General features: G+C 38.7%; 1 protein-coding gene across 1 annotated transcript; it reads right to left on the minus strand.

Moving 5' to 3' along the window:
- Positions 1 to 7,566: 7,566 nt before the first annotated feature.
- Positions 7,567 to 8,933, minus strand: LOC111883525 (F-box protein AUF2). Its single transcript, XM_023879848.3, has 2 exons — positions 7,915 to 8,933; positions 7,567 to 7,772 (listed from the first exon to the last, which is right to left on the minus strand). The coding sequence occupies exons 1-2, from the start codon at positions 8,907 to 8,909 to the stop codon at positions 7,706 to 7,708; spliced, it is 1,062 nt and encodes a 353-aa protein (XP_023735616.1). The 5' UTR covers positions 8,910 to 8,933; the 3' UTR covers positions 7,567 to 7,705.
- Between the last annotated feature and the right edge of the window lie 5,519 nt (positions 8,934 to 14,452).

Here is a 14,452-nt window from a genome sequence, read left to right on the forward strand (position 1 = left end):
GGTGAGCACAGGACGGTCAATGTGGCATAAGTATTTGTGAGGACCGGTTTGCCTTAGATCTCTTGTATCAAATGGAAAGGCTTGGTTGTGCAATCTATTGCACTTTCAGGATTGTAGACTATGTCTTGGGAGTAGTTTGTAGCCCGATTTAGGGAAAAGGTTGTTTTAGCTGCTGCAATTTAGCTGTGGGCGTTTGAGCTGGTATAAGAGTCAGGGTGCGAACCCTGAAGATAATGGTTTCTAGAGCCCGAGAGCGGGAAGCTTGTTTGGGACACCTTTGGAAAAGGGGGTATTATGTGGGAGGCCTGCAAATAGGATCCCACAGAAGGGTTATTCAGCGTTGTCAGGATTCAGTGCTTAGCAACCGTTAGTGATTGGCAGACTAAAGCGCCAATGGAAGGGGTTCGTTGCCGAGGTATTAGTTGGAGCATTTATCTGTTGATCTTCAGAACATGAGTGTGGGGTCGTTCAAGCATTAGTGGCTGACGGTTTCACTGGGATTCAAGAAGTGTTCATCTGGTTCTTAGAAGTATGTGATCAATTGGGATTATCTAGCAATGGAGCACTTGTGGGAAAGAGTTTGTTTTCATTAGATCGATCGTTGGGAAGTGAGAAGGATTGCGAATCCTCTAATTTTCATGTATTATGAAGGCTTAGTCGAATCTAAGTGGGGGACTGTTACCCCGAGATGCGAAAGTGGGAGAGCTTTTGAAACGGGGATAAGTTTCACAACCCGATAGGGAGAATGGAGGCCCTAGTGGCTGCTTGGTTTGAGGGTTGTGTTGATTGGGGGTTCGACAAAACTCCCCAGCATAAGAACACATCTTCTGGGTGCTTGATAGCAGAAGTTGGGAAACCAGGTTGGAGTTTTAGTCAAGAATCGAGTTCAGTTCGAGTATTCGGTCGAGGGCGTGCTCGACTCTGAGGGTTTTTGGATTGATAGACTGAGGGTTTTGTTAGCTTCCAGGGCTCAGCAGTGCATTCAGCACGGGAGTGCGGGTTATTTACCGTATGTGGTGGTCACGCGGGTTAGGGATCAGACCATGGATTTCCGAGAGGGTGGACGATCGACATGAGGCCTAGGGTTAGGATGGGGATATAGTCCACAGAGTAAATCTGGAGTTCGAAGCCCCAAGTGGGTGAGAACAGGATGCATGGGAAAGAGCATCAGGAAGGGGGTCCAGGCAGGTGCTCAACAGTTTAGAGCGACCCAGATAGACTGAAGGCTAGTAGGGCGTACCAGTTAGACTGAAGGTTTTGAGAGTGGTCCAGATAGACTGAAGGCCTGGTAACGCGGTCCAGTCATGCTGAAGACTCTGTATATGTTTGTAGACTATGTGCGGGTATTGGGTATACTGCTATGCTATATCAATCAGTAGGTCTGTCCCCAAGTATTGAACATGTTGTTGGAATAGGCTGAAGACTCCAGTGTATTTTGGTTTGATCGGAACTTTTTGTTAGAGATCAAATAGAGTCCTAAGGATCTTGGTGATCCCAGCAGTTCAGAGTGTCTCCGAGGTTTTATCTTCTTGGATCGGGTAATACTCCAGTTGGGGACTGGAGGTGGATCCGAATGGGTATTAGTCAGTTTTGGGAAGGTTTGGGATTAGAATATCCTATCATTCAAGTTCTGGGAACCGGGTTAGATCTTTCTCATGATCGCCTATGGCTTTTGGATAGGGTTGAGGCGGTCCTGCTCTATGTCGTAGGCTAAGATACCCGGTGCGGGACGACTTGAAGTCGTAGGAACGGAGGCTCGAAGGGAGCGGTAGGGTTGAGGCGGTAGGCCAACAATCCCTGAGAATTTCGACTTGATAGTTGAATTTATTAGACATGTTGGTATTCTAACCCGAAGGGGGTGATATGGGTTAGATATGAGTGTCGTGCTGGCTGGCCGGTAGTGGTAGGTATGTCGATGACGGTTTGAGTTATTGTGATGTGTCTTGGGTTGGTTTCATCTGTGATAGAGCCATAGTGTGTCTAAAGTAAGGATAAGATGGGTCACTAAAGACCAGGTAGGGTGTGAGGCTGACGTGGGTCATGTAACATTCATTATGTTGGTAGGAGTTGGTGGCAGGGCATGGAAGCAGGTCCAACGGTTTCTTTTCGGGAAGACATGTGGGACTGCCATTTGTGTGTGTGTTTTGGTTCAGTAAACGGTTAGGTGTCCGATGTTCGGGTTGTGGGTAGACAAGTTGGGACCAAGGAGGTTCGACTTTGCTTGAGAAACGTCATATGGTAGCAAGAAGAGTTGAAGTGGGTTTATGGCTTGGGATTCATGTGTGGTAGTAGTTTTTGTATCATTATGTTGCTCGTTGATGAAAGGAGCATCAATTAGGCCCTTCGAGTGGCGAAGGAAAGTGGATATCTGCAGGGTGAGAGTGTTGGGCAAATGAAGTGACGACAGTAGTGTCGATCGGTCATCGGGAGCATTCCAATCATGAGCTGAGGGACGGGGAGGGCATACCAGACTCATGCTGTGGGCTTAGAGGCAATCCAGACCTATGCTGAGGACCACATAAAGGTATTCCAGTCATAGGCTATGGGCATAGAGATTTTGTTGGTTATGTATGTTGTAGGAGCGCGTTCGGATGGGATGTATTGTTGAAGATTCGGGGGAGTTTCACTCGGTTGTGACGAATCAGAGAATGGTGGATGAGACGCAAGGATAGATCCTTGGATCTCAAGTATTAGTAGACCCGAGTTATGTTCATAGAGGTATTCCAATCTAGGGTATTCCATCCTAGGGATGACCGGACCATGTGATTGATTAGACCTGATATGTTTGGTATTCCAACCCGAGGGTTGACTGGGCCAAACATGTACGGGATGCGAGGGTATTCCATCCTAGGGATAACTGGACCTGTCATAGGCATGCCTGGAATTCCAGCCAGAGGCTGATTGGGCCAGGCGTGAGTGTTCATGTTTTAGTGGATTGATTTTGTATGATGTTGAAGGAGAATTGTCCTATCAGCACAAAAGGGTTTGCCTCGGGAAGAGGGAAAGTTGGGTTTACGATACGTTGGATCATCAGGATTCTGTCAGTTGGCAAAGTGGCTTCTAGGTTAGGCCTTTTTAAAAGGTTCGTTTGGGATTTGCATCACCTTTCACGATTCAAACTTGCGAAAGTGCGTCATGGATCAGGAGGCAATAGTATCGTTGGATGACATTCAGGTCGGTGAGGGCCTGGATTATGTGGAGAAGCCTATGGCCATTCTGGACAGAGGGGTGAAGGTTATGCGGGACAAGGAGGTACCGTTGGTAAGGGTACAGTGGGAGCACCAAAGAGGATCCGAGTGGACGTGGGAGCTGAAGGCAGAGTGCGGGAGCACTATCCGAGGATGTTCACTGCCACAGACTTCGAGGACGAAGTCTAGTTCAAGTGGGGGAGAATTGTAACGCCCCGATTCTCGAATACAAATAAATGGTTATGAATTCCCATGAATTCAAGATCTATTCGACGAGTTGGTTGCCTGACTCGTCGAGTATCAGTGGGTTGGTCCACGTGTTTTAGTGGCCTACTCGCCGAGTCCAAGAATGGACTCAACGAGTAGGAGGTGGCAGATGAAACCCTAAATCTCGGGGTTTTGCACCCTATTTAAAGAAGCACAAGCCTCTTTAGGCCTCTCTACAGTTCATTGAGAGTCCAGAAAGGCCCTAACTCGAGTGTGTGTGTATTCTTTGGAGGTTTAAGCTTGGAAGGAAGTTTTGGTGAAGGAATCACTTGGGAAGAAAGCTAGTTGAACCAAGAATTTGTGGGTTTCAAGTTCTGCATCATAAAGGGCTCTCTTGAAGGTGGTGGAGTTTGTGGCGGTGATCTGAGAGTTGGAGTTTAGTTACCGAGCCGACATTTGGAAGGTGAGTTATCCTCACTATACTAAGGGGTCTAAGGCACCAAGGCCGGCCCATTAAATATGTTATCCTAGCAGTGTTAGTATGTTGAGTATGAAGTTAATGTTACATGCTCAGTGGTTATGCCAATTAGGTAGATCTGTAGGACTACCTGTGTTATATGATTTTCTGCATGCTCAGTGGTTATGTCAGTTAGGTAGATCTGTAGGACTACTTGTGTTATATGATTATCTGCATGCTCAGTGATTATGTTATATGTTGATGTGTCATGTGGGATGGGTTGAGGTGGGACTGCTTCGTGCGGTAACCAACAAACCTGGGAGCATTCCAGTTACGGGCTAAGGGAGACTCGTACTGTGGGCTCGATGGCAAGCCTGATGTGAGCTTTGGGCCCGCAAAGCAATCCAGACTCACACTGTGGGCCCAGGGGGTAATCCAGTGTGTAAAGTTGTGGACCCATTGCATTCTGTTCAGTTTGTTATGTTATGATGTTGCTGGCATGGTTATGTGGACTGTATGTGTATCGGTATTTTGGGGGAACTCACTACGCTTTCAGGCTTACAGTTTTAGTTTATTGTTTCAGGTACTTCAGGGGATCAGGGCAAGGCAAAGGCGTGATCGTACATCTCCTCACTTTTTATGAATTTGTTTCTGGGATACTCTGATATGATACATTTTGAAAACAAGTTTGTAATGTTTAATGGATTTGAAATGTTTTTAAAAGTTTAAATTGGCTTGAATTTTTATGGGTGTTACATTTGGGTTGAATGATTATTGTCAAGTAGGTAGTATAACATGTACTCAAGTGATTAACAGAAAGTTTTAATACTCTTGGACGGTGCATAAGTTTCTTTGATTTTATTAAAGATGGTTATTTATCAAACATGTTTATTTGATTTATTTAGTGTTCATTTAGATTTAGCAATGTAGATTTGTTTTTATCTCAAAACAACATCCTGAAGAAAACAAATCACTATGGATGAGCAATGGACATTTCTGATACTGGCCCGAGAATCTTGAAAGCTGAAATGGATAAAAAGTGATGTTGAGTACCAAACCGAATAAACATTATTGTATCCGGTACCAGTTTTCAGTACTAACAACAGTACCTAGGGTATCGAATCATAGATTTCATGATTTAAGAGTACCGAGTAACATCGTAAATTCAATATCGGTTTTGTCATGCTATCGATACGGGATAAGGATTTGGTACTAGCTGCTGCTTATCCCTATTAATCATCAAAAAAAAAAAAAAGTTGTCGCTGCATCGAGTGGGCACCCCACTAGTTATTTATCAAAAGATTTTAAGAAGCTCTATGTTCACCGCTAGTCATTCATTCCTTACTAGTACTCCTAAGAGGTGAATTTTAGAATAGATAATTAGACATATACATATTTGACCTAAATACCTAATTACAACACCAGTTTGTCTGTCGTTAACCAGGCCCATATGTCATAGAATCATCTATATCAACATATGCACTCTCTAACAATTGATTATAGAGACCCACTCTTCCAGAAAAAGTTATTTATTTGTGTTTGCATATAATAAGAGTTTAGGTTTCTTTATCAAAAAATACCAATTATTTTTCATCCAAAGTCAGCTCCAAAAGATATGGCGAAAATAGTGAACAAAGATAAGAATGTGTTGATGGCAAAACCATAACCTTCTTAAGTTATTTTGAAGCTAAGCTCTTAACCACTAAAATCCAGAGATAATTTATTGATGAGTTTAATGGATAAAAGTTCTTTGTTAAGTGCTTAATTGGTTGCTCAATTAACCATGTAAGTAACATAAAACCCCAAATAATGAACAGATCTACAAAAGAAATTATCCGAGAATAGATTTACCAAAATGAAATCAATCGAAAATAAAGTAAATGCGTAAAAGATGAGAGACATAAATGGTAGACAAATTACGTGTTTTACTATGTAACAATGCACTCAAAAGATAGATCGCAGTAAAGTGTCAAAAAAATAAATGATAACTAAATATTTATACAGATGAGTACATATAAATTTGCTTAACCCATGTATCTTTTTCATACCAATCTAAAAAAAGTAGATTGTTAATTTAATTTCTCCTACCCATTTTATTGGGTAAGAGGATATATAGGACCAAAAAGTAGGAGGATATTTAATTTCTCATAAAAATAATACCTAGCTTTTTCTTTATTTTAGTTATTATTTAATTTCTAATTTAGATTGTTTAACATATTTTTTTTTGATTTGTTATAATAAATTGTTTGTTGGCCCCATCAGTCTAATAAAATAGATATTAAAGCAATCAGCTACAATAACATTGGATTGAAAGAGGTGATGGTCTATTCAAAATTCTATCCATTGAACTGCACGTTTTATACAAATTATCATAAACAATGAAGTGACAATATTCAAAGAACAAATATGATAAGCATCTACAATATGGTAATTATGATCTAAATAGATTTCACTAGAAGTCTGATGAATCATACGTAAGTGTCTGACTTGGAGGATTTGATTATCCCTTCAAATTTGATGGAATGTAACTGGAATGGGAAAATATGGAAGAGATTGATGATAGTTGGATCAAATTATCTTAGGATAAATGTATATTAAAGGTAAAAGGACCATTTAATAAAAAATTAAAGGAATTTCTATTTTACAACATTTTGTTGGCTTAAATGTTTAGTAATTAAGGGTATAAAAATTTCAACGTTTTATTGATATTGTACGATCTAACATTGTACGATCTAACAGTGATATGCATTACTTAAATGCTAAATCATGTTGCTACCTTTCTAAGAATATATCTGCTTTAAAATAAACTTCATCTCAATAGTTGTTTTAAAGATCTTTTCTAATTGACATTTAGCAATCTACCTCAATAGTTGTTGCGTGAACTTGCGCAATAACTTAAAAAATAGAAGTCATACATACAGAATAACATAAATTGTAACGAATAGAATCTCAATAGTTGTTGCGCAAACTTGCAAAATAACCTAAAAATACAAGTCATACATACAAAATAACATAAATTGTAACGAATAGAATCTCAATAGTTATTGCGCGAACTTGCAAAATAACCTAAAAATACAAGTCATACATAAAAAATAACATAAATTGTAACGAGTAGCATCTCAATAGTTGTTGTGCAACCTTGCAAAATAACCTAAAAATACAAGTCGTACACAAAAATTAACATAAATTGTAACGAGAAACATCTCAATAGTTGTTGCGCGAACTTGCAAAATAACCTAAAAATACAAGTCATACATACAAAATAACATAAATTGTAATGATCTCAATGGTTATTGCACGAACTTGCAAAATAACCTAAAAATACAAGTCATACATACAAAATAACATAAATTGTAATGAGTAGCATGATTTTCTTACAAAGCAGTTCTAATAATTAGCAAATAAAACATCTTACAGTCGATTACAAATAGGTTAGATAATGCTTTAACAATTCTTGCAAACTTCTATTTTTACTAGATAAATTAGTCATCTAACTTTCCATTTCGGGTTCACAACATATACCAATATACGGGTAACATTTATGTCCTTTGATTTATAAATGTCCGACTTGTATCGCTATCGTTTTAATTGCGTACATTAGTTTCTAAAATTCAATAATACTTATTAAAATCTACCATTATTAACGACTATTGCTTGTCTAACCGGTAGGGTTGCTAACGCATCTACCGAATAATAAAAATTACTATTTTAACCTTCTAACAAAAACAACTTTCAAATGCATATTAATTAATCAAAATCTACAAATTTCAAACTAACATTTATAACAAAGCTCCAAGACTTCATTACATTCGATTAAAAAACCAACAAACAAGTTTTGTGCATCGAAAAGTTTTTATGGCTCTAAAATTCGAAACTGTAACCTAGCATGTTGCCCAGCATCCTCATTAAGGTTCCACCACCTGCAAAAAGAAAGAACACAATTAAAAAACATAAGGGAACACAAAATGTAATGACAAAAAATGCTTCATCTTCTACAAAGTTGGTTTCTTTTATGGGGTAAATTTCAAACAGAGTGGTAGAAGTTATAAGAACATTGCTTACAGGTTCCGAGTAAGCATCATGCCTTTATGCTTCTTCAAAATCTCCATGATAGCTTCGGTATATGCAGACTCTTCTTTATCTTCAGAACCACCATTTTCACTGCTCATAAGAAACTCATTTCCACCCTCGATATCTTTCATCTCCATTATGCAAAAATATATCCCCTTCATCTCATACCCTGAAACTGGCAATTTCAATACGGGAATATAACAGTTACGCAATATAGTAGGAACATTTATACGATTGAGCACAGTTTCCGAAGCTGAATGTACCCATTCCTTAACCCCACTGAGATTTTTCCCACTCAGAGAAAGCCTCCCTCTTCTCTCTAAATCGCTAATGGATACCTCTTCCAACATGGGTAGATCATTAACCAGGTACAACAACATCACATGCAATGCCATGATATCCTGCAGACACTGAAACGAAAGAACACGTTTCTTCTGGAACAAATCACCGATTAACTGGAGGCTTTCTTCTTCATCCCCATTTCCATTAACACATAATCCATCCTTATCACAGAGTGAATTCGGCCACAGAAATATAAACGATTCGATTTTCTTCGTGAACTTAACCTTCCATTTGAACAAACGACTATCGACAGCTCTATGACCCGGAGCTAGAAGTTCGATACATAAGGACTTCACTCCTTTAAACTTGATCAAAAACCTATACGCAGATAGAAACGACTCACCGTATAACGACGAAATCATGCGCAGAAACGACCTACTTGGGATGGTGTTCTTATCGGAAATCTTAGGGTTTAAGACTGGAGAAGCGAAGGAAATGGCATCGACTTGAAGTACAATCGAGGAGAAACGTTTGGAAACCAGATAGCAAAAACATAGGGTTTTCAAATCGATTAATCTGTTTAATATTAGGAGGATGATTTCGTCTGGTAAACGACTGATTGGAGACGAATCATTTGCATGTCCTTCGCCGGATTTCTCGAGGTTTTTCAATTTTTTGGGACAGAAAATCGACGGTGGGCTCATCGGACATGATAACACCGAATTCTGATCATCATCCTGTTAACTTTTATATTAATGATAAAAAATAAAAAAATAAAAAAATAAAAAAAAAAATAGAATACAATGAGTAATTTCCAAAAATAATCCATATGGTTTCAAACAATTGCACAATGGTCCTTCCGCATTACACGTCAAAAAACTATGATAAATTACTGTAAAATGACAAAATATGGTCAATTTATTATTTTACTCTTTCTTTTAAATTCGTTAATCATATATAGGTATTAAATACAAGGGTTATCTACACTAAAGTCCTTATATTTTAACAAAAGTTTCAAAAAAATCTTAAATATTTTTTAAATGAAAAAGCCTAATAAACCGGATAAAGCAGACAATTTAGCCCTTATCATTGGGTGACCCTTATTTAGCCTGCTGATTACGTGGCATCTTAATGGTGACTGTATCGTTGACCTCATTACTTTAGGGTTATTAAAGAAAACCCCTTTTCTCGTATCCTTATTCCCGACAAATCGATCGATTGATTATGCTCGTCTCCTTTGGCGATGGATGAAGTATTTGAGCCGGTCACAATTGGCGTTCAAGTTGATGATTTTGTAAAAACCAAAGCAGTTTCAAGATGCAAAGATGAATTCCTTAATGTTCTTTGTGAAGACAGTGATGACGAACGAGTGAAAGCTGAAGGAGAGAATGCTCGAGTGGAAGTAGATGATGATAAAAACACTGAAGAATCTATTGAGGAAGATAGTGATGAAGATGAAATTGTATACCCCATCCATAATCCGAAGGTCAAATGGAATGTGATGAAACCGGTTATTGGAGAAAGGTATGGATCCAGACATCAACTGAATTTATGTTTAACAAATTATTTCATCTATAAGGGTTATAAAATTTGTTTCAAGAAGTGTGATAGTGTTAGACAAGTGGTTGTGTGTGCTAGTGATCCAGAAAAATGCCCTTTTATGTTTCGTGCTTCATGGATGAGTACTAAGAAATCATTCCAAGTGAAAAAGATGAATGATAGGCATACATGTGTTAGGAATTTTAGTAGTTCAAGGCTTATGAATCCAACTTGGTTAGCAAAGCAGTTTGTGAAAGAACTAGTAAGGAAACCAAAGTTAAAATGCAAGGAAATGTAGGCAATAATTCAAAGTAAATTTCATTGCAAGGTATCATGGTCAAACTGTTACAGATCAAGGTGTACGACACTGTTCTTAATTGATTGCAAATTGAGTGGCCATTATGCAAAAGTGTGGGATTATGGACATGAACTGATGAGGTCCAATCCAGGTTGCAAATTTAGGATTTCTGTTAATATTAACCCTGATCAGACTACAACTTTTCATAGAATATATGTGTGCTTTAAAGCAATCAAATATGGGTGGGAGATAGGATGTTGTAGGGTTATAGGGTTGGATGGGTGTTTTTTGAAGGGACGATGCAAGGGTGAGCTACTAACTGCAATAGGTAGAGATGCAAATAATCAAATTTACCCTATAACATGGGTTGTTGTGGAGGTTAAAAACAAGGTTCATTGGAAATGGTTCTTGGAACTAGTTAGTTGTGACAACTGGCAAAACACCAAGAACAAACGGAGGACAGTGTGAGAGAGAGTAGGAGGCACCAAAATCGGCTAGCTTCTTCTTGGAATGCACAAGTGTAGATTTTAGGGTTAGGGGTTACATTTATAGTGTAGAATTCCAAGAGTCACTTGTAATACCCTAATTCTTACACTTAGGCTAATGATCCAACAATTGATTTGGACTAACACTCCATGGACTATCTCATAGGCTTAGCCCATCACAAATCAATCATGGATCATTAGCCCAAACATATGTATCACTGATTTACATAATCAGTCACCGCTAATTTAATCAGTCACTTTTGATCACTAAATTAATTCCAAATTAATTTTTGATCAATAATAATTAAATAATATGATTTCTCAATTAATATCTTATACTTATAATATATTAATAAATCACAAATAACCTCTTTCTCAAATATCCATCCTATCAAATTGTTCTGTTGATTGCAACTCAAAATGGACCATGCTACTATCGAGTCAAGTACATACTAATTATAATTATGGGCTTAGACACCTAATCCAACAGCTCCATCATATCCGACATATTCTCTTACACGGTTTCATGATTATTATTATTATTATTATTTATCTTTTTCGCATTGTCGATCAAAAATATGGGAGAAGCATGGGCATCCATTTTGAGTTTATTATTGGAGTTTTGAAGATAGAGACATTTGAAGACGAAGATTGATTTAGTAGTGTGATGTGGCGTTAATTTTTGAACTTTACAAATCGAATTTTTGGCATTACCAGATGTTCTTCGGATTACAATTATTTATCTTTATACTCTACATTTTGGGATGTCTCATTTGTGTTTGCATTCAGATCAGATTTTGTGATTTCTCAAGTTTGGATTTGGTATACTTTGAAGACGAATAACCTGAAGAATATCCCGAAGAGGATCCAGAGGAGGAGGAAGAAGAGGACAAGGAAGAGGAGGACTCGGATGCAGAGTCCAAAGTCATTAATACAACCTACGTGGCCCGGGTTCCCGTAAATCGGATGGGCTACCAGGGACGCACGCCCCGTTGGGCAGACGACCTAGAGAGGTGGAGCAGGCAGTAACACCAACGCTCACCATACGACATGTAGCTAAGTTTCTATGACCTTAGCCATGGAGGACCGTCAGACAGGGCCTTCCCTGTCATGGTTCAACAAATATCGCACCTCGGGGATCAGTCTAGGGCGTCGGTTAATCCGATCATGAAGCTAGGAGCCGCTGCTGAGGCCACCAATGCACATACTCGATTTTTGGAGAGGGACTACCCTCAGACATGTCATCTCATTAACAGTCTTTATGAGAACCTTACCACCATCCTAGTGGAAGTGAGAGATTACCAGGAGAGGCACTCGGCTCTCGAGGAGAGGGTGATTGTAGCTAAGCATCGGATAGCAGAGTTACAGGGCGCCTCGACTTCATCCCATGGCCCACAGGAGACTACCCGCCGTGAGTGGGGCTTATATTACTCGTGTCTTGATTTTTATTTATTTATGAGTAAGCGTTGGTGCTACTCTTTCTTGTAGACCTTCTTAAAGGTCAATTTTCCCGAAACTATGTACTAGAACCATATTATCAATGAAATGTGTATTTTATTTCATTGGGTGTTGCTATTTGTTAGGCAATTGTTTACTTGTTATAGTAAAATTTCATTGTAAATTGCTTTCGAATTTCAATAACAACTAGACTTGATACATATACAAAACAAGGCATTCCATTAGAATAATGCCCAATTCATAAACTCTTATCAAAGACTTATCGTCATTCCACCTTTACACTTTATAGCAGAAGTATGCCACCAAGGAAGTCAAACAGGCACAAGAACGACACACCAACAACCCCACCACCACCACTACCTCTACAAATGGATTTTGTTGTGTTCCAGGCTGCCGTAACAGCTGCTGTTGTGGCCTAAATTGGTAGTAACAGCAACGGAAGTGGAAACGGGATTGATGGTTCCAACCAGGAAGAAAACCAAGGGCACCAATAGATGTGCTCATACAAGGAGTTCATGAACATCAATTCCAAAACCTACCATGGTGATGGCGGGGTCGTTACATTGACAAGATGGTTTGAAAAGACCGAGTCCATCTTCCAGATATGCGCATGCCAAGACGAGTTCAAAGTCAAATATGTCGCATGTACATTTGTGGACTCAGCCTTGTCGTAGTTGAACAACCATGCTAAAACTTTGACTCTAATTGTTGCCAACTCTATGAGTTGGGAGGAATTGAAAGCAATGATGCTCGAGGAATACTATCCAAGGAGCGAGATGCAGAAATTAGAATAGGAGTTGTAGGAACACTCCATGAAGGGTTCCGACATTGCCACTTACTCTTCCCGATTTAACGAATTGGCAACTCTATGTGCGGTAATGGTCACTCCAGAGGCCAAGAAAGTGGAACGTTACATTTGGTGGCTATCCCCTCAGATCCAAAGGATGGTCATATTGTTGGGTTTTTAGTATTCTAACACTCCTAAGGTGTACATGCAACCCTAAATACCTTGGATTTATGTTTTGTCTATTATACATGCAAACTTGAACTTTCCAAGGTATTACCCTAAATAGCATACAAAACTTTTATACTTGGGTAATAAAACAAGTCAGATAACATATCATTTCTTGTAACTTGTTGCTTGGAGCTTTAAGATCCTAGCACCAATAGTATGAATGCCTCAAATGGAATCACACCACACCTAGAACAAAGGATAGCTTGAGAAGAGATTCCTTGCACACAAAAATTGGCTAGCCCTCTAGTATTCCACATAAGTGCCAATTTCATGAGCTAGAGGGGTTCTTATATAGTGTGGCAAACTAGTGTTACACCATGTAAACCCTAATGACTTTCTATATCCCTGATGCTCCATGGGTTTAAACCTCCATGGAGTATCCATGGGTTACCACATGGGTTTAGCCCAATATGAAGAACTATGGATCATAAGCTCGCTTTATAAGAATGAATGATTTACCAAATCAACCCCTTATATTTAATTAGTCTCTTTTTGATCACAAAATTGATTCCAGATTAATTCTTGATCAATACTAATTAAACAATATGATTTCATATTAATATATTAGAACTTATAATATATTAATAAACATTAAATAACTTCTTCTCAAAAGTCCATCCTATCAAATTATCCTGATGATATGCAACCCAAATGGACCATGCTACTCTCGGGTTAAGTACATACCAATTATAGTTATGGACTTAGACACTAATCCAACAGTCTCCCACATGGATATGTCTAATAACTATTATTTCAAGCATGACTCCAACCCGACTAGCAATCGTAGCTCTTAAAAGCCGCTGTCGAACTCTGATCTAGTCAATGACGTGTCCATTAGATTAGGGATCATATATTCCTCCATTCTAGATATCATATGGACTGAGACATGGATTATAATCATTCTCTCTGTTCATCGGTTGTTTCCCGATTTACGATTTATGACGACTGGCTAATTGAACAAATCAAATCAGTCCAGGCCTGGTGTCATCACTAAATCATCTAGGGGCCCACAAATATCGCTTTTATCCCCATGGGGTAAAAGGAACGGATAAACTTCGACCCAAATGCTTGCTTGTACTTACTCATAAAATTACACACAACGATAAGCTTTATAACATCCAAGTTACTGGTGTGTTTACAAATGTCAATGTGCAACCGACTTGAAACTACAACTCACATGTATCTGTTTCAAGAATATAAATAATTATCGTCTCACAATCACTCATGATAAAATCCATGAAGTGATTTAGATGAGCGTGGGTTGAATCCAATACTCGAATCTTATTCAAGGAGCACTCATGAACATTGTAGCCACTTTGTCCTAGACAAACTACAGACCCATTCATGACAGTCTTGCCTCAATACCTACTTCCAAAGTATGATTGACTGTGGATGGTTTGAATAACCTAGTTATTCGGGAAGTCAAAACATGCAAAGTGAAACACAAGAATA

The sequence above is a fragment of the Lactuca sativa genome, chromosome 3 (genome assembly GCF_002870075.4).
Source record: "Lactuca sativa cultivar Salinas chromosome 3, Lsat_Salinas_v11, whole genome shotgun sequence".
In the NCBI taxonomy this organism is placed as follows: domain Eukaryota; kingdom Viridiplantae; phylum Streptophyta; class Magnoliopsida; order Asterales; family Asteraceae; genus Lactuca; species Lactuca sativa.

Coding starts and splice junctions, on each gene's coding strand:
- LOC111883525 (XM_023879848.3), bottom strand. CDS start 8,909: ATGAGCCCACCGTCGATTTTCTGTCCCAAAAAATTGAAAAACCTCGAG. Junction 7,773..7,914: donor ATGATGCTTACTCGGAACCT/GTAAGCAATGTT, acceptor TTCTTTTTGCAG/GTGGTGGAACCTTAATGAGG.